The sequence below is a fragment of the Besnoitia besnoiti genome (assembly GCF_002563875.1).
Source record: "Besnoitia besnoiti strain Bb-Ger1 chromosome Unknown contig00014, whole genome shotgun sequence".
Lineage (NCBI taxonomy): Eukaryota > Apicomplexa > Conoidasida > Eucoccidiorida > Sarcocystidae > Besnoitia > Besnoitia besnoiti.
In genome coordinates, this window is record NW_021703916.1 from 762,149 (window position 1) to 788,660 (window position 26,512).

The window sequence follows — 26,512 nt, forward strand, 5'->3', positions numbered from 1 at the left end:
GTGAGACGGCTGCTCGAGTGTCGTTCGCTTTCCCCTGTGTAGAGTTTTCGTGAACCGTACGGATAACGGCGTCTTTCTTGAACTCGTCTCCCTGACCGGTCGGTACATTGGCTACTTGCCCGGCAGGCCGGCTCTCCGCAGGGGAGTAAAACTACATGCGTCTGTTTCAGCTGTTTTTGTGAGTTTTTGAGGACGGAAAAAGGGGAAATGAAGTATGTGCCGGGCTCTTTCTTTCCCCTTGCGCTCCAGATCGTCCGTGGACAACTTCCTTCCGTTTTCGTCCGCTTTGGCTTACCGGGCACGTAACTTGCGTCCCGGCGGCGTGTGTACGTAATGTCTTTTGCGCCTGCGACTCGTTCAGACGGCACTCACGCGGGAAAAACGGAGGAAAACGGGGCTTCTTCGTGTCGAGATGTACGACGGGAGAGGCTCTCTTCCGTCAAATGTGTGTCACTTCTTCTTCGGCGTAGTTCTCTCAGGTTTCTCTACCGGATCGCGGCATAGTAGCGAACGACCAGTGAGTGACGCTTGCTCCCCGGTCGTCCATACACCCGACAGCTAGGCGTTCTTAAGGCCTTGGATTTTTGCGGGTTTCCGTTGGAACTTGTCACTCTTCCTTCTCTCTGTTTCGGTGTCTGTGCACGCGTACTCTCGTGTTTGACATCGCTGTGCCGCATCGTCGTCTTCGAAACCTGTTCTGACCGACCGAACATGGTCAGCGAGCAGACCGGCGTTTGCTGTTGAATCCTTGTAGCGGCATCACCGTCGGGTTTGTGGCTTGTGAGGTGCAAACTAGAAAGTGCAGCTCTCTGTTTGCGGGAACTGTGTGTGCTTCAGATATCCTCGTTTCTAATTGAGCCGGGTTGCGTCGCTCACCGGTCAGTTTCCGTGTTAGGCTTGAACCCCCCCCGAGTCATCACCCGTTTCCTATTTTGTAACTTCCCCCACGTGACTCTCTCCGTCAGTACTCTTTACATACTCCGCTTTTTTCCGTGATTTTACTTCTTGATTCTGTGGTTCCCATCATTTTCCTGCCTCTATCCGTTTCCTTTTTTTTCCGCGTGAGCGCGCGCGTTCATCGTAGAGATCTACACCGTTTCTGCAGACGTGTGCATGTTTCCTTGCGCGTCCTCTGTGTTTTTCATCTAACCCCGTCGACCCGTTCGGGTGCCGCGAGGATCTCTACAGTCTCCTATCCTCCTCGGGTGCCCTCTGTGCCCTTCACACATGTGCGTGATCTGCACTGACCTTTGGAACGGCACCTGCTCTTCGGTGTTTTCACGATGGAGCGGCAAAAGATCGCGCTGAGCAATTTTTTGCTCGAGATTTGTCCAGCCCTCCTGAACTGCAGCCGGCCGTCTCTGCAGTCGCTGCTGGCGAAGGAGGGCGACCACACGCTGCACACGTTCTTGATTGACCAGCAGCAGCAGGTCCTCGTGGTAGGGCGCGAACCCGTCTCGAAGCAGAAGCCAGGCAAGTCGGGTTCTGGAGGCGCGGCTGGCGCAGGCGACGCGGCGACGGCGCCGGGGGGGGCGGGCGAGGACGGCGCGGCCGCCGCGCCCGCTCTGGAGGAGAACGAAGACGAGGAAGACGAGCAGTACCGTCTCTTTGTCGACCTGGGTTTCGCCGCGCACTCCCTGGGACGCGCGAGCTCGGTGGCCTTCCTCAAGCGACCAGGTTTTTCCCTCGAGGAGCAGACGGCGCCTGCCGAAGGCGACGGCGGCGCGGCCGCGCAGGACGGCGGCGCAGGCGGGGCGACACAGCGCAAGACCATTGGTCAGCAGCTCGCGGTGCTGCGCTGCGGCTTCGGCGACGACGGCGAGTCCTCGCTAGACGTCACGCAGCTCTACATGCAGCGCGGCTTGGCGCCCATGCTGCATGTCGCTCTGACGCAGAAGGACTTGGAGACGGGCGCCGGCGCGCAGGCGGGCGGCGCGGGCGCGAACGGCTCGAGCGCAGGGCCGCAGGCCGGCGGCGTGGGCGGGTGCGAGGAGAGCGGCGAAGGGACGGCGGCGGCGAAGGTCGCCGCGTCCAGCGTGCACCAGACGGTCAACAAGAAGATGGCGGAGCTCCTCATGGCCGTCCAGCAGGCGCAGCAGAACGTGGATATTCCGCTGATTCAACTCGCCGTCGACCCGGTGATTGAAGAAGCGGTGAGGCGCGCGCAGGCTGAAGGCCGCCGAGCCACTGTCGAGGACATCGGCGAGAAACTCCACGACACTGGATATCTCATCGCACTCCAAAACCACGTCAACCGCTGGATTAAGGACATCCAGAAAGTCTGCAGAATGCAGAGGTAAGGCGCCACACATCCCTGAGTGCCCACACAGCTTTCCAGCATATGAGTGTTGCTCGCCTCCTACATATTTCGGTCCGCCTTCTGCGTTTTCACCGCTCGCCGATTTGCGCTCCTCTGCCTCTCTCCTCTTGTCTTTTTTTTTCTTTTCTGGGTGTCTGCATCTACCGGCGAACACACATATATGCATGTATCTGTCTCTCTACGTTTTGGTCTTCATGTCCGTTCGCTTTCTCACGGCGCGGTCTTTCCTCCTGCATGCCTGCGTGTCTGCGTCGCGAGGTGTGGGGTGCCTTTGCCATCTGTCTCCTGTCCCTCACGTGTCTGTCTGTCCTCATCCGTGCCGTGCGGGCCTCTCGCTAAGCTTTTCTCGGCGCGTCGCACCACTTCGTGCTCCGATAGCTGCAGTCTTCCTCTCCTTCGCGCTTTTTCTTTCTCTCACTCTTTTCCGTCCCGGCACTGACATCGGGGTCGGTCTCTGTCTGCTGCGTTTCAGGGACGCGAGCACAGGCAGCGCGGCGGAGGAAGTGAGCTACTGGGTGGGTATGGAGCGGGCGATATCGCACGTGGAGGATCAGCTGAAGACTCCTGAGGCGGAGTTGACGCTGCAGGTGCTGAAGCAGACGAGGAAGGTCTTTGCGACGATGACTTTCGAGCAAGACGCAGGCCTCAAGCAAGCGTCGGACATGGTCGCGAACGTCAACGTGTTGATTCGCGACTTCCCCGTGAACGACCTCCTCGGCGCTACCTCAGTTGAGCAGCTGACGCAGGCCGTGCGAACGGTCTTTATGCATCTGCGCAAACTGAAAAACGCGACGCAGTACCCTCTCTCGCGCGCGTATCAGCTCGTGGAGGCGCTCTCCAGAGACCTGAGTCAGCAGCTCGTCAATGTCCTCTCGCAGCAGAACCTGCTGCTCCTCGGCTATGAGGAATTCGAACACGCCACAGGCGGGTGAGTAGAGACACGCGCAACGGCGACGATCTCCGACGCAAGAGGAAGCCCTTTAAGCATAAGTCCACACACTCACGGTCAAGTACATGTGTAGAACTCGCTGGGGGACAGCACCGGAAATCTTCCTCTCATTCATATATATGTGTATATATATGTATTTAGTGTATGAATAGATAGAGATAGATAGGTAGATGTGCAGCGCGAGTGTGTCTGTGTTCCTCTCTCTCCCTCGTTCTTGTGTGTCTGCGTGGATATGACCACCTTCTTGGATGCCTTTTTACTTCTCGTAGTGAGGGTTTTTGAGCTTTTCGTGGATGTGTCGTTCGTGTTTGCTCTGTGGAGTCCCTTTGAGCACGTATCTCACTTTCTTTGGCTGTTTAGGTGCACGGAGTTGTTTCGCACGTGGGAGGAAGAAGTGCGTCAGTTCAAAGAGATGGTTCGCGACCAGTCGAAGAAGCGCGGGCTGTCGGAGCGGCCGCCGTCGAAGTTGATTTGCGAGCACTTGGTGCTGCAGGAGCGGATGGGCGAGCTGCGGCAGTTCCGGCGGCAGCACCACCGCCTGAAGGAGGTGATTTCCAAGGTCCTCGCCTCGAACGCGGGCGGCGACTTGAGTGCGCAGAAGGAGGTGGCCGGAGCGTACGAGCTGATGCAGACCGTCGACGTGCTTGACGTGAGCCGCACGGGTCAAGAGGCGTGGGAGGCCGCGCGGAAGGCGTACGACGACCGCATCGACCGCGTGGAATCGCAGATCACGGCGCGGCTCCGCGACCGCCTCGGCGCCTCGACGACCTCCGGCGAGATGTTCCGCGTCTTCTCGCAGTTTAACGCGCTCTTCTTCCGCCCGCGGGTCCGCGGCGCGATCCAGGAGTACCAGACGACGCTCATTCAGCAGGTCAAACAGGACCTGCGCAAGCTGCAGGCGTCGTTCCTCGACGGCCACCAAAAGGTCGAGACGCTCACGATGGCGGAAGTCCGCGACATGGCGCCGGTGGCTGGCTCCATCGTTTGGGCGAAGCAGCTCGAGCGGAAACTCGAGGGCCTCGTCGGCCGCATCGAAGACGTCCTCGGCCGCGGCTGGGAGCAGCACGTGGAGGGACAGAGGCTGCGCCAAGACATTGACGCCTTCAAGGCGCGCCTGAGTCAAAACGAGCTCTTTGACTCCTGGCTCCGCGTGGTCAAAGATGAGAAACGGCTCGACGCCAGCGACCGCATTTTCGTCATCCGCATCATGGGCGGCCGCGGCCTCGAACTCGACGTCAACTTCGACCCCGAAATTCTCGCCCTCTTCAAGGAGGTAGGCGCTTCCGCTTCTCGTCTCACTCAACGCGCCGAGGCACAGACACGCGCGCCTAGCGGCCACGACTCGGCGCTGCGGCTCCTGGGGGTCGCCTGCTCACGCACTGTGTTTGTTTTCTGGCTGTCCTCTCCCCTCTCTTTTCGAAGGTGCGCCTCCTGAACACACTGCACTTCCGCATTCCGTACTCGGTGAAAGTGATGGCGGACGAGGCGAAGGTGCTTTACCCCTTCGTGACGACGCTTCGGGTAGTTCTGCGCACGTACACGGAGGCCTGCAACAGCATCGAGTTCAGCAACGCGCGCGCCGCGCCGGCAAACATGCGCACCAAGTCGGGCGAGTCGATCATCGCCCTACTCGTCGCCGCCTACCAACGCGACGCCCAGCAACGCCTCGCAGAGGGCATGACGCTTCGCTGGGATGCAGACAGACTCGAGGCCTACGTGCGGAAACTCGCGGACGTCGTCTACAGCTTCGAGGGCAAGGTCGAGCTCGGCCTCCTCAGACACGCAGACGCCCTCAAGGACATCGAAGCCATTCGCAGCGTGCCTCTCGACGCGCCGAAGGAGACGCTGCAAGAAGTAAGTTCGCGGCGCACCAAGCGTCCACAGACCTTTGCCGCATGCAGATGCGTGAAGGTGCGAGAGACGTGCGCGACAAGGTGAAGCGCGGAGAGGAAAGGGCAGCAGCTTCAGATGCGCGGCGAGAAAGGTGACCAGAGGGCGTATACGTGTTCGCCCATATACATATACATATGTATACCTATCTGTAAATACATGTATATATATGTATTGATACAGATATATGTATATATGTTGGTGTGCGTGACTGCGTGTGGATCTGCGCTTAGATGTTGACCGAGGTCCAGAAGCAGATCGAGGAGCAGCAGCTGCAGCATTTTTCGAATATTCATCTGTGGGCGCGCCTGCTGGATCGCCACGTCGAGTTGATTCTGCGCAGCCGCGTCGTCGACCTCATCAACGAGTGGGTTAAGCAGTTCGAGGCCTGGCCCAACGCTGGCACCACGCTGATCAAGAAACCTGCGATGCTGGAAATTCAAGTAAGCCACGAGCCTTCTGCTCACGCTCAACGCGAGAAAAACGCCTCGGCCACCCTGTCGTGAAAAGTTCGTCTCCACGCATCTAACTATATATATATATATATATGTATATATACATATATATATATATGTATAGAGGTGCGAGAAGCTTGGGCGACACTCGTGTGGCTTCTGATTGGTTCGGAAGTCCGGGTTTTCCCTCTTGTGTTTCCAAGCTGCGCATGCTCCTCTTGAGGGAGCATATATATATATATATATAAATTGTGTATATATATATATGTGTCTATCGCTCGTGGCGCATCGTCTCGTGTTGCGGTTAACGGTTCGTTCTGCGTTTGTATGGCGCGTCTGCGTCGTTGTTTGTGTGCGTAGCTGCGCAACCAAGTGCTGCAGGTCTTCCCTCCAGTCGAGGCAGCGCACCAGTTTTGGATGGGCGAGTTGCACGACGCGATTGCGTCGGTCTGTCTGCTTCCGCGGCTCTCGGCCCGCTCGGGCGTCGTCGTAGACAACCTCTACTCCGAGAGTTCTGACGACGAGGAGGACGGCCGGCAGGCGGGAGGCGAGGCGGCGGAGGTGTCTCTCGCGCGCAGAGTGCGCAAAGATCGCACCTACCGACACATCGCGACGCAGCTGCTTGAACCCGCAGTATTCTTTCGCGCCTACGACGTGATCAACGGTGAGGCCGCGAACCCACCCCGCAGAGCTCAGCGTGCCGCGAGGGAGAGAGAGCGGCAAAAAAAAAAACAGCCGGAGGCGCGCGGAAGTCGACTCCACGCGGCAGTTCGGGTTACGGCTTAGAGTGCGCGTTCACGCAGAGCCGTGTGAGCATGCGTGCAGCTGTCTCTGTGAGGACTGTGGAGAGATCTAGAGAGAAGAGACCTGAGAGAGAGGGAAAGAGGAAGAACCATGCCGAGTTTCGCGTAAAGCGGCAAAGAGAACGCGTGCGAGATCGCGCAGACTCCCACGCGGCGAGAAGGAAACTGTTTTTGCTCTGTTTTTGTTTGCGCGGGAATGTTCAGTGCATGTACAGAAAGTGAAGGCATATGTGCAGACGTGGCTGCAGTACCAAGTGCTGTGGGACGTGGACGTCAGCGAAGTGATCGGCCGTCTGTCTGACGATATCGAGACCTGGCAGCACCTTTTGAACGAAATCAAGGCAGCGAGAAGCACCTTCGACACGCACGAGAGCCGCGAAGACTTTGGCGCCACTGTTGTGGATCACAAACAGGTACAGCCCCCTCGACCTCAACTTTCACCGCGATGTGCTTGCTTATATACATATACAGAGATTGACAAAATGATAAAATTAGATACAGATAGAGAGATATAGATTTCGTTTCCTTTGTGTCTTTCTTTATTTTATCGAGGAGTGCGTGTGTGTCGCGATGTGTGCTGTATGCACAGGCCCAGTCCAAGCTGAACATAAAGTACGACGCGTGGCACCGGGAGATTCTCCACGCATTCGGTCAGAAAGTGGCGTCGCGGACGGAGGCGTTTTTCAAGCATTTGCACACGCTCTTGACGGAGTTGGAGGAGCAGGGCAAGGCGGAAGATCCGACTGAGACAACGATTTCGGCTGTGACCTTCTTGTCGATGTCAGAGTTCCAGATGGAGGCGTTCATGAACGGCGTGGGGGCGCAAGCCGAGGAGTTGCTTTCCTCACTGGTGTCGAATTTGACAAAGTTTTTGCTCAAGCTCCAGGAAGCCTCCAAGGCGGACGTCGCCTGGGATGCGACGGTGGAGAGTCTGCGGGCGAGCGAGCGGCTGCTGGAGCGCCAGCGGTTTGCCTTCCCCAGTGACTGGCTGTGGATCGACAAGGTCGAGGGCGAGCTGGAGACCTTTCAGCAGCTGCTGCGGCACCAGGTGCTGCTCGTGGAGCAGAACCGCGAGCAGATCGTCGACGTGGTGCGGCGCTACAACGAGCGCGTGCAGTACCGCCTGAAGCACCTCTACACCGAGTGGATGACTCACCGCCCGGTCAGCAGCGACGTCGCGCCAAAGCATGCCATCCAGGTGCTTGCCACCTACGAGACTCAACTCGCGCAGCTCGCGAAGCAGTACGAATTCGGGCTGAAGGCGAAGCAAGTTCTCGGCCTCGATGACTTCCAGAGTGCCGACTCCGAGCACTTCACGCCGCAGAACCTCGAAGACGAAATCAAAGACATGAAGGGCGTCTGGAACGCTCTCGGCTCGCTCTTCGCCGACGTCGCCTCCCTCAAAGACACGCCCTGGGCAAGTATCGTCCCCAAGAAAGTCCGCCAGCAACTGGAGGAGCTCATCGAAAAAATAAAAAAAATCCCCTCGCGCTTCCGCCAGTACGACGCATTCGAGGAAATGCGCAACCAACTCTCCGCCTATCTCAAACTCAACATGCTCATCACCGACCTTCGCACCGACTCCCTCAAAGACAGACACTGGAAACTCGTGATGGGCGTCCTCAAAATAAAAAAACCCATCCAAGACGTCACCCTCGGAACCCTCTGGGGTAAGGGCTTGCGACAACTTAAAAACAACATGCATGAGGTCAAGGGATTTGATTTATCAGGGCAACTTGCCCGGAATAAACAAGCGGCGACGCGCATGCTGGGTAGCATAAGCATATGCGGGCGTATCTCGTCCTGAGTAAAAACGACGTTGTTGCGCGGAGGAGGGGCGGTGCCTGCCACATGAGGAACTCGACATATCTATGTACACGTGAATATGTATTTGCATGTATATAAGTCACGCAAAATATAAATCTGTTGGTAGGGTCGCCCCTGTTCTGTGTCATCCGTTTTCGCGTTCCGGTCGCCCGTCGCCTTAGATGTTGCATTCGCTTCTTGGATTTGGATGGACGGGAGATAGCCCGGAGCTCTCATCGTGTCGCTTTTGTTTTGCTTGCGCCACAGACGCCGAACTCGTCACCAATGAGGCTGCGATTCGCGAGATCCTGGTGCAGGCCCAGGGTGAAACGGCGCTCGAGGAATTCTTGCGGCAGGTGTGGAAGCGAGACCGCATTGAAGCTCAGACTTGATCACGTCTTGAGCGACGATGCGCTTCAGTGCTCGCTCTGCCTGCAGCCGCAGCTCCCTATATAAATAGTAGATCTCGTGGAAAGCCTAAGTTCGCTTGTTAGATTGACGTCTAGCCGCAAAAATGCAACCATTCACGATACACTATCTACTTATACAGACAGAGGGAGAGAGGTGTTTGCTTCCCTATATGCGACTCGGTCTTCGTGCGTCGTTTCTTCTTCAGGTGAAAGACTCCTGGCAAGAGCGCGAGTTGATTTTTGTCCCCTACGGCACGAAGACCAAGTTGATTAAGGGCTGGGAAGACTTGTTTCAACTCATCGAGGATCAGCTGGCGGCGCTGCAGTCTATGAAGATGTCTCCGTACTTCAAGGTAAGGACCTCGCTTTCTTTTCAGCGACACAGGCGTCTGCTCATGCGTCTCGCCAGCGCGTGCGCAGCTCTGCCTCTCTGTCGATCCTTGTGGTCAGTGTGTGGAGCCACGTGTGCGTGTCGGCTAGGGTTTAGGGTTTGGTGGGCGCCCGTCTCTTTCGAGATCGCAGCGAGCCTCCGCTGCGCAGGCGTGCTGGCTGGGTTCGCTCCCCTTTCCGGCTAGCCCGAGGCGTGTAATTCTCGTGAGTCGAGTTTCTGGGTTTTTGTTCAGGTTTTTGAGGAGGAGGCGCTGACGTGGGAGGACAAGCTGAACCGGTTGCGTAGTCTGCTCGACAGCTGGGTGGAAGTCCAGCGGAAGTGGGTGTATCTGCAAGGCGTCTTTACGGGCTCGCAGGACATCCCGATGCTGCTTCCACAGGAGCACCAGAGATTCAAGGGAATCGACCAGGACTTCAAAAACATCATGAAGAAGGCCTCCACCATCAAAAACGTCATGGAGGCAAGTCGTTCTGCGCCGCAGCCGCGCGTCTGAACTGGCGAGCCTTCGTAGGCCTTTTAAACCACCATCCCAACTCGTAGTGTATATACTTCCCAGCAGAACCTTGTAAATGGTCCTTTCTCAGAGGCGGGTGAGAGGGAGACGCGCGGCGTTTGCAGCCCACGCGGATCGTGAGGCGGGCGCGGCGGCGCAAGTCGCTGCCGCCTTTGCTCTCTGTGAAGCGCACCGTGTTTGCCTTCTCGTGTAACTCGACGCGCGCGCGTGCGTGTGCCTCGCTCGCGGCTGTGTTTTTTTTATTCGCAGGTTGCGGCGATCGACGACCTTGGTCGGCAGTTGGAGCGCCTCTCGGACCTCCTCTCGCGCATTCAGAAGGCGCTGGGCGAGTACCTTGAGAGGCAGCGCGAGCAGTTTGCGCGATTCTACTTTGTCGGCGACGAGGATCTTCTCGAGATGATTGGAAGCGCGCGAGATGTGAAGGTGGTTCAACGTCATGTCAACAAACTCTTCGCTGGCATCGCAGTCCTCGACACCGATCCAGATGATCCCACAGTCATCGTCGGCATGAGGTAAACGCCCCCCCAGCCACCTCGCCGCACCTGCTGAGGACGAAGGACTCTCTCTGGAGAGAGATGTTTGCGAATAAGTTCTTCACTGTGTCTGTGTGTATGTGTATGTGGTGTAACTTCTCTCCTGTGTAGTGTCACGAGCGAGAACGAGAGGTTGCTTCCGTGGCAGCAAGGGGGGGGGAGCATGTGCTTGCGCTTGTCCGCGTCCTTTCCTCTGTACTCTACTCCTGTTCGAAGGCAACTGTGTGTCTATAGAATGTCAAGAAGTCTCTCTATCCCGAGGCGCCTTTCCCTATATACATATATTTATACGTATACATGTCACGTATATGTAAAGGTGCCTAGCTTTCGCCAGTGCGGCTGCTCTCTTGTATTCATACATGTATATATACATGTGTATGTATTTGGGTATGTCGTGTGCGTCTGTGTGGAGGGCGACGCCTCTGGCTGCAGAGTCGCATGCGTGTTTCTGACCGCGGGGTGTGTGTGTGTGTGTGTCAGCTCGAAGGAAGGCGAGAGTGTGCCCTTCGTGACGACGATTCCGATTATGCAGTATGCGTCGCTGAAGGACTGGCTGGCGGCAGTTGAGCAGCAGATGGTGGCGACGCTCGCCGAGAATCTCGCAGCGGCGATCGCGGAGCTGCAGCGGGTCGACATGCCCAAACTTCTCGCAGAGGGCGAGGCCCCAGAAGTAGTGACTGATCATCCGTTCCTGAAGTGGATCGCGGCCTTCCCGCTGCAAGTTCTTCTTCTCGCGCTGCAGGTCTCGTGGACGCGGTCGGTGGAAGAGGCGCTGCAGCAGCGCGGCGCCGACGAGAATCCGCTCGCCTCGCGGGTGCTCACCTACACCGTCAACCTCCTCGGCTTCCTCGCAGATCGCGTCGTCATGGACGTCGGCGTCACGGTTCGCCAGCGCATGGTGCAAATCATTACCGAGCTCGTCCATCAGCGAGACGTCTGCAGGTAAAGCGCAGCGGCGCTTCGCTTCGCGAAAGGAAGAAAAAGAGCGGAACTCAACTCACAGAGTGCTGGAGAGAAAAGAGCGATATACCAACAATGTGTATGTGTGTGTTGGGAGTCTCTTCTGTTTGGCACCCACGTCTTTCTGCATGCGAGGCATGAACTTGAAGAGGTGCGCTTGCTGAGACGCGTTTTTCCCACCTTTCGTGTTCTTTTTGTCTTCGCGTGCAGAGTTCTTCTGGATCAAAGCGTCGAGAGCAAGGACGACTTCCGCTGGCTGCAGTACATGCGCTTCTACTTCACTGCGCCGGCCGCGAAGGCGCTGCCGCAACACTCGCTTCGCATCGCCATGGCGGACGCGACTCTCTCCTACGGCTTTGAGTACCTCGGTGAGGAGATTTCTCTTTTTACCTTCAAAAGTAGCGCTCTCTAGGCCTCAAATCGGACAGCGACCAACCCAAAGATGACCCGAACGCAGGGTCGAGTGCTTGTCATTGCGGGGTGTACCTGAAATCAAAGTCGCACAGGCAGCATGCATATCTCTGAGGCGAAGGAGCGTTTTTCATTTGAAAGACAGTGGAGATGTAAATCTGTGTTCGAGTTGGGGGGTCACGTTGGCGTCAGTTGTCTCTGTCTTTCCGCTTCATCGCTGTGCACGTGTTGAATTTTTTTTTTTTTTCTTGCCCTTTCGATCTCCTTCTCCCCAGGCATGGCTGAGCGCCTGATTCAGACGCCCCTGACTGACAAGTGCTTCCTCACGCTCACCCAGGCGCTCAACATGAAGCTCGGCGGCAACCCGTTCGGGCCTGCAGGTGCGCTGCGATCTTCACTCAGCGACAGTATTCTGCCGAAGATTTACACAGCCATAGAATAGATATCTAGCGTGCTGCGGGGTTTCTCTGTCCGTGTGAACGCGTCTGGAAGTATCATATATATATATATATATATATATATGTACTTGTCCCTATGGGCAAGCAAGTGTGTGTGTGCCGTGGTAGGGTGTGTGTGGAGGCGCTCATGTATATATATGTATATGTATACATATATATATGCGCATGTACATGTAGATAGGTAGATAGATAGATAGACTTTGTTAGGTAGGTAGATAGGTTTTGTTAATTTTTTTAGATAGGTGCGCATTTTCATGTAAACTGGTTTGCCTGCGCATCTGTCGCGTGCTTTGTGGGTTAGGTACGGGTAAGACGGAGTCGGTGAAGGCGCTCGGGACGGCGTTGGGACGCTACACGCTGGTGTTCAACTGCGACGAGACGTTCGACTTCAACGCGATGGGGCGGCTCTTCGCCGGTCTGTGCCAAGTCGGCGCCTGGGGGTGCTTTGACGAGTTCAATCGTCTCGATGAAAAAATTCTCTCGGCTGTCTCGGAGCAAATTCTCACCATCCAGGTAACCACAGCGAAGACAACGAGACCCTGAGCCCCGGCGACGCTTCCACAGCAGTTCATTAAAAACGAAGCGCACCTTCTATATATATGTGTGTGTATGCATATCGTTCATGCATAGGTATGTATTTAAAAATATCTATAATCATATATGTATGTGTATGTAGATGTTTGCTAGCAGTGAAGGCGGGGTCGCGTGTCGTCCACTGTGCACCTTAAGAGGCGCAGTCGCAACGCTTTGTGAAAGCTACATTTCTGCGTCGCTGCGATTCCACCTTGGATGCATTCCTATATAAATATATGTGTATATGATTATGCGTGTGTGTGTGTGTGTGTGGCTGTGCGTTTCTGTTTTTAGACGGGTTTGCGCGAGGGGAGGCCGACGATCGATTTGTTGGGCAAGAGCGTGAAGCTGTCGACGAATGTGGGTATCTTCGTGACGATGAACCCGGGCTACGCGGGGCGTTCGAATCTGCCTGACAACTTGAAGCAGCTCTTCCGCGAGATCGCGATGATTGTGCCCGATAAGCAGCTGATTGCGCAGGTGACTCTCTTCGCGCAGGGTTTCCGCTCCGCGGAGCGTCTGGCGAGCAAGATCATCTCGCTCTTCGACCTCTGCGACCGGCAGCTGTCGAAGCAGCCGCACTACGACTTTGGGCTGCGTTCGCTCAAGTCTGCGCTCAACTCAGCCGGCAGTCTGAAGCGCCAGTGGCTGCAAGATCGGCTCGCAGGCGCGGGCTCGGGCGTCGAGAACGAGGATCCGGCGGCGGTGGCGAAAGTTGAGGAAGATCTGCTTCTGCGCTCGGTCTGCGACACCGTCGTGCCGAAGCTCGTCGCGCAGGACGTGCCGCTGCTGCGCAGCCTGCTTGCGGGCGTCTTCCCCGGCTCAGACATCTCGATGCTGGAGGAGAAAGTTCTCTGCGAAGAGATCGAGCGCCTCGCGGCGCTGCGCCACATGCACTGCCGCGGCGAGTGGAGGGAGAAGATTCTGCAGCTCTACCAGATTCAGAAGCTGCAGCACGGCGTCATGCTCGTAGGTCCCGTCGGCACAGGAAAGAGTGCCGCCTGGCGCGTCCTCCTCGATGCGATGGAAACCGTCGACGGCATAAAGGGTCACGCGCACCTCCTCGACCCCAAGGCCGTCCCCAAGGAGCAACTCTACGGCAGACTCGACTCCACGACCCTCGAGTGGCAAGACGGCGTCTTCACTGCAATCCTCAGAAAAATTCTGCAGGTAGACGAGGCAGAGGGTCATCCAGTGAATCGCGGCTGCGCAGGCACAGCGAGTTGTCCAGGCGGACTGGATATACTCTTTCTATGAAAGTGTCTGCAGAGATATTTTTTCGAGGTGTGTTTCGTCTGCTCGTTTTACCTAGATGCATTTAGACACAATAATTTGTCTAGAAGAATTTATATACATGTCGTTTTATCTGGGTGTATGTTACATAGTATTTTCAAGATGTGGTCTATACCTTGTTAATGTAGGTGTGATTGTATGTGTGTTTTGGCGTCGGATTTTTTGCTCGGTTTCTGGATTTTGGAGACGCATGAGCCACGGCGGCTTCAAAGCGTGGGTGTGTGTTGTTCTTCAGTCGAACGCGCAGCAAGTCGGCCCGACCATCGCGCCGAAGCGTCACTGGATTGTGTTTGACGGCGACGTGGATCCAGAGTGGGCGGAGAACCTGAACTCGGTGCTGGACGACAACAAGCTGTTGACGCTGCCGAACGGCGAGCGGCTGCAGATCCCGAGCAACGTGCGGCTGCTGTTTGAAGTCGACACTTTGAAGCACGCGACGCTGGCGACAGTCAGTCGCTGCGGCATGGTGTGGTTTTCCGACTCGGTGCTAGAGGTCTCCACGCTCTTCCAGCACCACCTCGCGGCGATCAAGTCGGGCGGCGTGGAGGCTGCGGCGCAGGGTCGCCAGAAGAAGATGGCGCGCGGTGCTTCGCTGGCGCGCGGCGACGAAGAAGGCCCCAGCGCGGAAGACGAGCGTGAAGCGCTCGCGGAGCGCGAGGTGGTGAGGACAAGCTCCTCCAGCCAGCTGGACGGCGGAGTCTTCGGCCCCCCGCGCAGCGTCGGCGTAGGCAACGCGCACCTTCGCGAGCTCGCTGCGGAAGTTTGGCGGCCGTACTTTGAGAAGGACGGATTCGCTTGCCAGGCGCTCGAGTGCGCGATGAACTGCGAGCACATCATGGTGCCCACGCACGTCCGCCTCGTCGAGAGCACCGTCGCCCTCCTCAAGAAAGGCATCGCCAAACTCGCTGAACACCAAACCGAAAAGAAAAACGAAGGCGTGGAACCCGACGACGACGTCGCTCGCAGCTTCCTCGTCAGGGTACGCCTCCACACGCAGAAAACAGAAGGCCGCGTCACAGATGCATGCACAACAGACATACACACATGCATATATACATGAATACATACATATTTTTGCGTGTATGGAGATATCTGTTTATATTTGTATCTGCCGAGCTGGCTGCGTGTGCTTAGAGCGGTTTGTGGGTGATGGGCGATTGCGAGTTGACAAGATTTACACGCGAGCCGCGGAGAGGGTCGCGGGCTGCACTCGACCGGCGCCCATCCCTTCGGTTTCTACACGAAAATATCTTTCATATATTTATGTGTGTATGTCGTTTGTTTCTTGCGCGTATTGGTGCATTGTGTTTCCGTCTGTTTCCTTTTTCGGTAGCCGCAGGGTGCGCGTTTGTGGTGTGTCGTTCCGCTCTCTTCTTCAGTGGCTGCTCCTGGCGCTGTTGTGGGGCTTTGGCGGATCGATGTCGCTGGCGAATCGCCTTAAGTTCGCGAAGGACGTGCAAGAAATCTCTCCCGTGCGCCTGCCTTCGGCGCTCGGGTCTGACGACGGCGACGGCGGCCGAGATCTGACGCTCCTCGACTTCGAGCCGGGCGTCGACGACGGCGAGTGGCGCCTGTGGAAGGAGAAGGTCAAGCAAGTCGATATCGAGCCTCACCAGGTATGCACGCCTCTCGCAGCCCTATGCGCCGCATCCGCGCGTCCAGGCGTCTCGACGCGCAAGTACTCGATGCCTACTATATATATATATATGTGTGTGTGTGTGTGTGTGGATATGTTCATGCTTATTCATGTATGTATGCCATTCCGTGAGTGCATGTACGAAAGTACGTATATATATATATATATGCATATGCATGTATGTGCATGTATGTATGTATATGGTGCTTTCCAGTCGAAACAGGGGGCGCGCGCGAGGAATTGGCGCTCTCTGCAGCGAAGAGCGCGCCGTGATGCGTGAGTTCCGCGCGCGGGCGCAGCCGTTTGGCGTCGTTCTGCATAGCTTGTCTGCGCGGTGCTTCATCGCGCGTTCGTTGTTTCTCCTTTTTCTTGCAGGTGACAGACGCGAATCTTGTTATCCAGACGGTGGACACTCTGCGCCACAGACACGTCGTCGAGGGCTGGCTCGATGAGCAGCGACCCTTCATTCTCTGCGGGCCTCCAGGTGCGGCGCCACTCCGCATTGGCGTACAACACGCCGACACTCCTTGTATCGGCTCGTGGGGCAGAGCCGGCTCCGTTGTTGCATTACAAGTAGCTGTCGACTCTTCCCAAGTGATGATCCGCGATCCAGAAGAGAGAACTAGAACCAAGTAAACCAAGGCTTTATACTCGTACTCAGAGACGGAATCGTGCCCCAGAGCGTTTTTTTTTTCGATTTCAGTCTGACGAGGCAGTCTGCAGTGGTGAATGGAGGGCAAGAGTCGGCGGCTGAGGAGGGCGCGCGCGTGCAAGACGCTGAGGTTTCGCGGGTGCTTTTGTCTCAGGGTCGGGAAAGACAATGACGCTGACGTCGGTACTGAAGGAGAGAACTGATTTCGACATCGCCTTCCTCAACTTCTCCTCAGGCACGACGCCGCAAGTGGTAAGGCCCTCCATCTGCCTCCGTGGCGATATCCCTCAATTCCTTCATATATATATATATATATATATATATATATATATATATATATATATACGTGAATGTATGTATAATTGTATGTCTGCATCTATATTCGCATGTGTGCATATATATGCGAATGTGTGTATTCATGTATATATGTATGTATTTAAGTGCATATATATAAACATATCTACATATATAAGTGTATATGCGTGTATGTGGGTGTATGTGTGGTGCATTTTTTGACGTGTGGGGTTGCTTTTTTGGCTTTTTGTGCTTTCTCTGCGGGTCGGTTCAGCTCTTGAAGACGTTCGACCAGTACTGCGAGTTCACCAAGTCTCCGAACGGCTGCGTGGTGATGCGGCCGACGCAGCCGGGCAAGAAGTTGATTGTCTTTTGCGACGAGTGTAACTTGCCGCTGCCGGACAAGTACGGAACGCAGTCTGTGATCACCTTCATGCGGGAGATCACCGAGACTGGAGGCTTCTGGCGGCTGATGCCGCAAATGGCGCAGGGCGGAGGCCCCTGGACGTGGGTCAGGGTCGAGCGCGTCCAGTTCGCCGGCGCATGCAATCCGCCCACCGACGCAGGAAGACACCCCATGAGTGACCGCTTCCTCAGATTCGCCCCGCTCCTCTTCGTCGACTTCCCTGGATCCGAATCCCTTCGGCAGGTAGGGAGGAACACACGGTTCATTTAGCCCATCTTTTTACGCTCAAATCGAGTAAACAAAGACGCTACAGTTCCGCGCGCAACAGCGAGATGCGAAACGCCTCCACGTCACGAGCAGAAACGGCGCAGGAAGACGCAGACAAACTGGAAAAAACCAGACGCGCAGACCACGCCAGGCAACTACCCATCTACGCATATGTATATATATATATATATATATATATGGTGAATCGATGTGAACTATGTGTCGAGTATTCATATAAGTGTGTGAATATGTACGCGGGTCGTATATTTATGTATGTATGTGTGTATATAGGCAGCTGTGGATGAAGTTGCGGATTTTGATGAATTTTTTTTCGACTTTTTGAGATGTGGTGCTCCTGCGGCGGCTTCTGCAGATTTACGGGACTTTCAACCGCGCGATGCTGCGGCCGTATCCGAAGCTGCGGGCGCATGCGGACGCGCTTACGGACTCGATGGTCGACTTCTACTCGGAGTTCTCGCAGTCCTTCACAGTCGACACGCAGCCGCACTACATCTATTCGCCGCGCGAGCTGACGCGCTGGAAACTAGCGATGGCGGAGGCGCTTGAGGGCGGCGGCCGCGATGCGGGGCTGGTCAAGAGCGCCAGTCGAGCGGTGTGGGGCGCCGAGAAGGGCGAGGGCACTTTCTTTGCGCAGACGAGCATAACCGACGGCGGCCGCGACGCGCAACTCGACCCCGAGGAAGTCGACGTGAAGAGTATGGTCCGAATCTACATCCACGAGGGCCTCCGCATCTTCTCGGATCGACTCGTCCACGAGGCAGAACGCCAAAAAACCGACCAAATGATCGACCAAATCACCCTCAAGTACGTGCTAAACCCCCCTTCCCTCGAGTCTGAGCGTTGTGGTGTGTTTGCACCGGCGTGCATGCGCGTGCATCGGCCGATATTTCTCTCTTACGCCTTCATGCGGATGGCGACAGAGAAAGCTGTCGCCTCGCCTGTGAGGCGGGAAGCGTAGGCGCGGGGGCGTAACGAAAGCGTCGCCCGCGTGAAGGGCTTGTGCGATCTGCATCCCTCCGTCGCACCGTACCTGGAGCTGCTTCCTCTTTGTCGCTTTCTGGCCACGCCGCCCGGGAGCATGCGTTTTCGCTTCCCCGTGTCTGCCAGGGGTGAGCCGCTCGATGAAGCGCGTGTGTCTGTGTGCATGTTTGTTTTTTCAGGCACTTTGATGGAATTGACTCTTCGGTGCTGCAGCGTCCCATTATTTTTACTTCCCTCGTGACGCGTCGGTACGAGGAAGTCTCGCGCGACGAGTTGCGGGCGCTGCTGCAGGGCAAGCTGCGCGTGTTCAACGAAGAAGTCTTTAACGTGCAGCTCGTCTTCTTCAACGAGGTGCTCGATCACGTAACGCGAATCGATCGCGTGTTGCGGCAGCCGCTGGGGCACCTGCTGCTGGTTGGCGCGTCGGGCGCGGGCAAGACGATTCTGACAAAGTTCGTGGCGTGGATCAATGGGCTCTCGATCTTCCAGATCAAGGCGGGGCGGAACTACAACACGGCGGCGTTCGAGCAGGACTTGCGCGTGGTGATGAAGCGTGCGGCTATCAAGGAGGAAAAGATCGCGTTCATCCTCGACGAGAGCAACGCCTTGGGGCCAGCCTTCCTGGAGCGCATGAACGCGCTGCTCGCCTCCGGCGAAGTCCCGGGCCTCTTTGAGGGCGACGAGTATACGGCGCTGATCAACGAGTGCAAGGCTGCGTACGGCGCCGGCGAGTACCTCAGCAACGAGTCCGGGGAGATCTTTGCGCGCTTCACGCGCCAAGTGCAGCGCAATCTCCACATCATCTTCACGATGAACCCCGCGAACCCCGAGTTCTACAACCGCCAGGCGACCTCGCCCGCGCTCTTCAATCGATGCGTCATCGACTGGTTCGGAGACTGGCACGAACGCGCGATGCTCGAGGTTGCCAAGGCCTTCACGGCCCCCCTCATGCTCCCCCCCGAGGGATTCGAGGCCGACGCCGTCGTCGGCGTCAGCGAAACGATCGGCGACGTGCAAACAGCCGCTCAGGTCCAGGCTGAAGACAACCCAGGTAAAGAACGAGATCTCTTTGTCAATCACCTGTTGAACAAATGATCTGCAGTGTGATTCTACACTTGCAAGACAGCTGAAGTACTGGACTTCAAAAACACGGTGCAAACAAGAAGCGGATCCGCGCACATGCGCGTCGGACTCCGCGTTCGTCTCGTAGGCCTCAACTCCGCGAGAGAAGTGTCCGCGCTTTTTTGTGTCCCTTCGATGGGTTCCTTCTCGATTGCGGTCTCCCTCGCAGCCTGGCCGTCTCGGCTGCGCGCTGCGTTCTCACTCCTCTCGTTCGCGTGCCCTTTTCTGGGCTGTGGGCGTGTGCGTGTCTTCGTTGCGCCCTTCTCTGAACTTGATTTTTGTTCTTCGGCGGCTTTTCTTTTTCAGTCCCGCTCGACCCGGACGACGAGGCGCGCCGCGTGCGTCTGGCGACGTCGATTGTGGCTTTCCATGCGGCGGTGGCGCTGAGCAACAAGAAGCTGCAGCGTTCAGGCAAGAAGAGCAACTGGATGACGCCGCGCGACTTCTTGGACTTTCTGCACCACTTTGTGAACTTGGTTGGCGAGAAGGCGGACGCGACGGGTGAGCAGCAGCGGCATTTGCATGCGGGGCTGCAGACTCTGCGCGTGGCTGAAGAGCAAGTCGCGGAGATGCGCGCGGCGCTGACGGAGAAGGAGAAAGTGCTCACTGAGAAAAACGAAGAGGCGGAGAAGAAGATGGGGCAGATGGTGGAGCAGCAGTCCGAGGCGGAGGAGAAGAAGCGCGGCGCAGAGCAACTCGCGCGGCGTTTGGATGAGCAGACGGGCGTCATCGAGGAGCGGCGGCAAGTCGTGCAGAAGCAGCTCGCCGAAGTCGAGCCGCTGCTGCTGGAGGCCGCCGAGGCGGTCACGAACATCCCCAAGAAAAGCTTGGACGAGCTCAAGTCGATGGCGAACCCCCCCGCAATGGCCAAAATCGCCGTCGAGGCCGTCGCGGTGCTCATCACGGACGCCGGCGATAAGCCGCTGAACTGGGACGACGCGCGCAAGGTGCTCAAGAATCAGGATTTCATCACCAAAGTCGTCAACTTTGACTGCAGCAACATCTCCCCGGTGACCCGCAAGCGCGTGCAGACCAAATTCATCCACGGCGGCGAGTGGGACTTGGAGAAAATCAACCGCGCGAGCAAGGCAGCAGGGCCGCTCGCGAAGTGGGTGGAGAGCAGCGTCGCCTTCGTGACCATTTCTGAGCAAGTGGACCCGCTGCAGAAGGAGATCGAAGTCCTCGAAGTCGAGGCGCTCAAGAACAAGGAGGAACTGCTGCAGCAGCAGGAGCTCATTGGGCAGCTCGAGGGCAAGCTGCAGCAGTATAAGAAGGACTACGCGCAGCTGATTAGCCAGGTCGAGTCGATCAAACGCGAGATGGAGGACGTGCAGAAGAAGTGCGCCCGGTCGATGCGCCTCCTGCAAAACCTCAGCTCTGAGAAGGGCCGCTGGTCTGAGCAGTCCGACGCCCTCCAGCAAGCGGGATTCACCTTCGTTGGCGACTCGCTACTCGCCGCAGCCTTCTGCGCGTACCTCGGCTTCTTCGAGTACGCGCATCGCCAGAAACTCGTCGACGAGTGGCGCGGCATCCTCAAAGTCGAGCGCGTGCGCTACCGCGCCGACTTGTCCTTCGTGGATTTCCTCTCGCTGCCGTCGGAGCGGCTCAACTGGGTCGCTTGCGGCCTGCCGCCTGACGACTTGTCGATTCAAAACGCGATCATTCTGAAGCGCTTCCTGCGCTACCCGCTGATCATCGACCCTGCCGGTCAGGCGACGAACTTCCTCACGCAGCTGATGGCCGCGAAGAAGCTGACGAAGACTTCCTTCACCGACCAGAACTTCCTCAAGGCGCTCGAGTCCTCGCTGCGCTTCGGCACAACCATGTTGATTCAGGACGTGGAGAAAGTCGACCCGATTCTCAACTCGGTTCTGAACCGCGAGACTCACAAACTCGGCGGACGCGAGCTTATCACCGTCGGCGACGCGGAAATCGACTTGTCGCCGGCCTTCCTGCTGTACCTGGCAACGCGCGACCCGACTGCGCAGTTCACGCCGGATCTCTGCAGCCGCGTGACGATTGTGAACTTCACGCTGACGCCCTCGTCTCTCGTCAACCAGTGCCTCAACTTGATCTTGAAGAGCGAGCGTCCCGACGTCGACAAGCGCCGCACCGACATGCTCAAGCTCCAGGGAGAGTTCAAGGTGAAGATCCGCGAACTCGAAGACGGCCTGCTGCAGGCGCTCTCCAACGTGAAGGGCAACATCCTCGACGACGACGCGGTGCTTGCGACGATGGAAAACCTCAAACAGCAGGCCGCCGAAGTCGAGCACGAGGCCGCACGAACCGAAGACGTCATGGCTGAAGTCGAAAAAACCAGCAACATGTACCTGGTCTGGGCTCTCGCCGCGGGGCGAATATACTTCATGCTTCTCAACCTCTCCGTCGTCTCCTTTCTCTATCAATACGACCTCCGCTTCTTCCTCAGTAAGCCTCGAACCCGCGATGCAAAGCCGTTCCGCGGGGCGCCGCAGCCTCGGCAGCGCGTCTTTGAGCTCTGCTTGCCTCTCCACGTCCGTACCGACGCAGATACATGAGGAAATGCATACCTCTCTGATGTGTAGATACTTGCTATGTATGTATCTGATGTGCAGGTATCTGCTGTTGCATGTGTCTGATGTGTAGCTCTCTGATCTGTAGATATGTGGCGTTCAGAGTTGACTTGGAGTCTCGGTTGGGTTGTAGTTTTCCTCTGGCGTCTCTCAAGCCCTTGATTGCCTGTTTCGCGGTGTCTGTTTTCGCAGGCATTCTGAGCGACACGCTGCGTCACCCCGACTTGGAGAAGGTCGGGGCGAACGACTACCAGGCGCGTCTGGACTTTTTGATGGAGAAGTTGTTTTCGACGGCGTATCAACGACTGGCGCCGGGCTTGCGCTACGCGGACCGACTCGTGGTGGGGTTAGAAATGACGCACATCCGCGCGGAGATCGACTTGGACGGGTCCGTCTCGAGCGCCGAGCTGCAGCTGCTGTTGGAGGGGACGATTCTGAAGAGCAACGGCGAGGGCGAGGCGGAGGGGTTGAAGGCTGAAGAGCGCCGCGAATGGACTGAAGACCTCGACGGCCTGATCAACGTGGAGCAGATGAAGGCACTGCAGAAGCTGGCGATGCTGCCCTTCTTCGCAGACCTGGAGGCGCAGATGCAAGAGAGCAGGGCCAAGTTCAAGGCGATGGTCCAGAGTCAGGAGCCGGAGAAGGCCATCCCGGCGCAGCTCTTCGCTGCGGGCGCGCAGGCCGACGACGCGGGGGGGGAGGACGTGGCGTTTGGCGTGGGCAGGAAGATGACAAAAAGCAGGTGGTTGCGGTCGCTGCGCGAGGTGTTGCTCGTCCGCGCGCTGCGCCCAGACCGCGTCTCGCTGTTGCTCTCGAGTCTGGTCGAGGCAGTGCTGGGCGAGAACTTCCTCGCAGTTCCCGAGTTGACGCAGGCGACGTTCTACGACTTGATCAAAAACCAGGCCGCGGCGTCTGTGCCAGTCGCGCTCGTCTCCTCGCCAGGATTCGACCCGAGCTCCAAGGTGACGACTCTCGCTGCGGCATACAAGCAGGAGTTGACGTCGATTGCGATGGGAAGCAAGGAAGGCTTTCTGCTGGCTGAGAAGGCGATCGGGCATGCATCGCGCCAGGGCCACTGGGTGATGTTCAAGAATGTCCATTTGTCCACCAAGTGGCTCCACGGCCTGGAGAAGCAGCTCTACCGCATGCAGGGCGTGCATCCAAACTTCCGCATCTTCCTCACGATGGAGGCGACACCTGCGCTGCCGCTAAACCTCATGCGCGTCTCTTACACCTTTGTCTTTGAGCCGCCGTCGGGAGTAAAGGCGTCTTTGCTTCGCTCCTACGCACTCATGAACGCCGAGAACAACGCCACCCACGCAGCGAAGAAGACCGCAGGCGGTGCCGGCGCTGACGCGGGCGTCATCGTCGAGCGCCCACCCGTCGTCGCGCGCACGCGGCTCCAGTTCCTACTGGCCTTCCTGCATGCCGTCGTCCTCGAGCGACGCAGGTACGCACCGGTCGGCTGGTGCAAAATGTACGAATTCTCCGACGCCGACCAGGTCTGTGCGCTGAAAATCATCAACTCCTGGGTCGACGCCGCGGCCGCCATCGGCAAGGGCGGTGTCCCAGGAGACGAGCGAATGATGAACGACTTCGTCGCACCGGAGAGACTCCCCTGGGACGCCATCCGCACGCTGCTCAAACAAGTCTGCTACGGTGGCAGACTCGACAACCCCGTCGACCAAAAGTGAGGCGAAAAAAACGGCGCCGAGGCCACCTCGCCGGCTGTCCGTGCTGCTGACCACAGAGTGCGGGGGCGGGCGGTTGTTTAGAGTTTAGGCGGTCTAGGTGTCTTGTCTTTGTCTGTTGTACGTCTTGAGAGCTTTCCATGGTAGCAGTTGAGCAGCAGCGCGTGTGCGTCTCTTCGGGCGTATGTATCCTCCCGACTACGCCTTGGCTGTCGCGTGTCCCGTCGCTCGCGCGGAATCCGCCGTCGCCTGAGTCGCGCGCTCTCGAGTCGCCCAGCCGCAGCCTGGTGTGTTTGGTTGGTGCCTCTTCGCGTCCCCTGTTCAGAGCCGACGGTGGAGGCGGGCTTACGCTCCTTGTCGCGAGCTTTGCCGAGATGTTGCGTCTTTTCGTCTGTGTTTTGTGCGTTGTTTTCCAGGATTTTGAGTTCGCTGGTGGACTACCTCTTCCAGCCTGCGGCTTTCGAGGCCTCTTTCCCGCTGAACATCATGGCGGGCGTGGAGGAGGCGGATCCGGTGGCGGACACGTCGTCGCTGCCGCTGCAGCTGTGCGCGCCAGACTTGCTCAAACAGGCGGCAGCCTACGAGGCGTGGGCTGACCAGCTATGGAGCGTCGACAGCCCGACGTGGCTGGGTTTCTCAGCGCACGCTGAGCGCCTCCTCGCGACGCGGCAGTCGCTGGCGGCGGTCGGCGCTTGGGCCTCGGTGCTGCTTCGCGGCAACGAAGAGGCGCACGACTTCCAGGCAATCGCCAAGCAAGGCACTGCAATGGCCAGCGCCGCCAGCGGCCGACGCGAGCGCGAGGCGGACGCCGTCGCTCGCAGCCTCACCCGGCAGCTGACGCAGCAAATGAGCTCCGAGGTGGGCGGCGTCCCTGGAAGCTCGTGGCTCACAGACCTCCTCCCCGGCGTCAAGGCCATCGTGAAGATGCTGCCGCGGACAGTCCCTGATCTCCGCCGCACCGAAGACACTGTCCGCGATCCCATGTTCAGGTGCTTCGAACGCGAGACCACGGTCGCGAGGAGGTGAGGCGACGCAGACTCGCGGGGTCTCTCGCCGACGAGGCGAGTTCCCGTCCTGCTGTTACCGCTCTGACAAGATGTTACACATCAGCAATGCGCTCGATGCTGGACATGCGGGTTTAGAAGAGCGGCAGGCGAGCGGGGGGGGAAACGGGGAATTTGAGAGGGTAGTGTCATGGGGCGTGTGGGCAAGTAAGTAGCTAAACACCTGTAGATGCTTCAAGTGAAGAAAACAAGGACAGCTAGGACAGCCTCGACACTAGCATGGCTGAAATGGGCAGTGGCCGCTCAGGCGCGCACTCCCCCCCGCTTGAGGGGAGGTTTAGGTTCAGGCTAGATCGCTGGAGGAGCGTGTTGGAGGTTTCCGCCGCGGTTTCTTTTCCGTCGCCCTGCAAGGCCCGTTCTGCTTTCATCCGTGTGTGTGTGTTTGTTGGTTGGTTGGTGGTGTCGCACGTGCAGACTTTTGGCGACGATTCACGATTCGCTTGCGCAGTTGATTTTGGTTTGCCAAGGCGAGACGAAGCTCACAAACGCGCTGCGCGATCTGGCGCAGCACATCAGCTCGTCGCAGGTGCCGCCTGATTGGCGCAAGGTCTTTTCTTCGGCGCCCGAGTTGACGCTGGCGGAGTGGGTCGAGGACTTTGGGCGACGGCTGAAGCACCTGATGCTGGTCGCGCGGAGTTTCGGGCGGGACGCGGTCGAAGAGACAGCTGGCGACGCGCCTGTGGAACCCGCGGAACTCAGGGCAGCGCTCACGCGCCAGTCGGATGGCGGCGAGATCTCGCAGCGCCGAGTCTGGCTCGGCGGGCTCCTGTATCCCTCCGCGTATTTGACCGCCACCAGGCAAGCCGTGGCGCAGGCCAAGGGCTGGTCGCTCGATGACTTGGCGATGGAGGTCCAAATCGGCGTGAGAGATCCTGAGGACGACCAATCCTTCGTCATCACCGGCGTCACCGTCGAGGGCGCGGCGTGGGACGCACAAGGGAGCGTAAGCGAGGAGACGCACACCTTCGCGGCAGACCGCAGAAATTCTCCTTCTCATCCCAGTCTTTTGAACCTCGCATGCGTCTCCGCACGTGTTCCGCGGTCGCGCGCTTGACGTATCTACATGGCGGTTCGAGTCTGCCGCAGCATGTCCTCACCTAACGCTCTTCGGCAGTGTGGCTTCTACCCCACCTCATATATATATATATATATATATATATATATATATATATATATATGTATATTATTCATTTTTAGAAATATATATATGTGCGTTTAAGTGCACACATATATGTATATTGTATATCTCTATTCGTGTGTGTGTAGGAGGGACTCTCATGCAAGCCCGGTTTGTCGAGTTCAAGTTTGTTTTGTGTGCCTGGTTTCTGGTTTCTTTTTTTCAGTGTCTCGCTCTGACGGACAGCCTGAAGGCTTCGGTGCCGCCAGTGGCGATGCGTTGGTGGCACAAGGACGAGGGCCCCAAGTTTGCGTTTGCGAACAAGATTCCGCTGGACATTCCGCTCTTCCTGAACCACTCGAGAACGTAAGGCGCTCACAGAAACAGGCGCCTCCAATCCTAGACCTCAAAGAGATCCGTGTGGCTTTCGAGAGCGGTCGATCGTAGAGCGCGGCATTCAGCTTAGAGCCTCCCGCGCCCGTGCACGCGCGTGGAGGCAAGGCGCGCGCGTAGAACTTAAACCCTAAGCGAGACCTGCGGACGCGTGACTCTCACGCGGAGTCCAGTTCGTTCAGCTGTTTCAGGAAGGTCGCGCTGTTCGCCAGTTGGAACGCCGAACCGCATGGATACGTGTGCGTGTGTGTGTCCGTCTGTGCTCAGGGAGTTGGTGGCCTTCTGCAAACTCCCTTTCCCGCAGGACGTCTGCCCAGACGCCTGGGTTCAACGCGGCACGTCGCTCTTCTTGTGGAGTGACTTGTAAGAGCTGCGCGCACCGACTCAGGCGGAATAGAGCCAAGCGCGAAAATCGACGCTGAGGAGATTTGGGAGATACGTAGGAACAACACAGGTTCGAATGTGTGGATGTGGGAGTCTTACCTGACTGGAAGAGGGTGGTCCCAAGTTCGGTGCCGGTGTGCGGGCGCGTGTGCTTGAAGAGGCAGCT

At 57.5% G+C, this 26,512-nt stretch overlaps 1 protein-coding gene across 1 annotated transcript; it reads left to right on the forward strand.

Moving 5' to 3' along the window:
• Positions 1-1,283: 1,283 nt before the first annotated feature.
• On the forward strand, positions 1,284-26,329 carry BESB_025910 (dynein heavy chain; the record flags this gene model as incomplete). The annotated part of the gene is made up of 30 exons (XM_029361271.1): positions 1,284-2,296; positions 2,793-3,248; positions 3,630-4,542; positions 4,692-5,123; positions 5,393-5,602; positions 5,975-6,278; positions 6,622-6,830; positions 7,007-8,087; positions 8,491-8,579; positions 8,840-8,986; positions 9,257-9,484; positions 9,788-10,050; positions 10,552-11,013; positions 11,242-11,399; positions 11,718-11,822; positions 12,202-12,413; positions 12,768-13,643; positions 14,014-14,745; positions 15,146-15,382; positions 15,778-15,886; positions 16,209-16,306; positions 16,623-16,997; positions 17,395-17,846; positions 18,203-19,074; positions 19,452-21,572; positions 21,890-23,387; positions 23,805-24,410; positions 24,867-25,395; positions 25,796-25,935; positions 26,230-26,329. 30 exons carry the CDS (start codon positions 1,284-1,286, stop codon positions 26,327-26,329), a joined length of 15,027 nt encoding a protein of 5,008 aa, XP_029215626.1.
• Between the last annotated feature and the right edge of the window lie 183 nt (positions 26,330-26,512).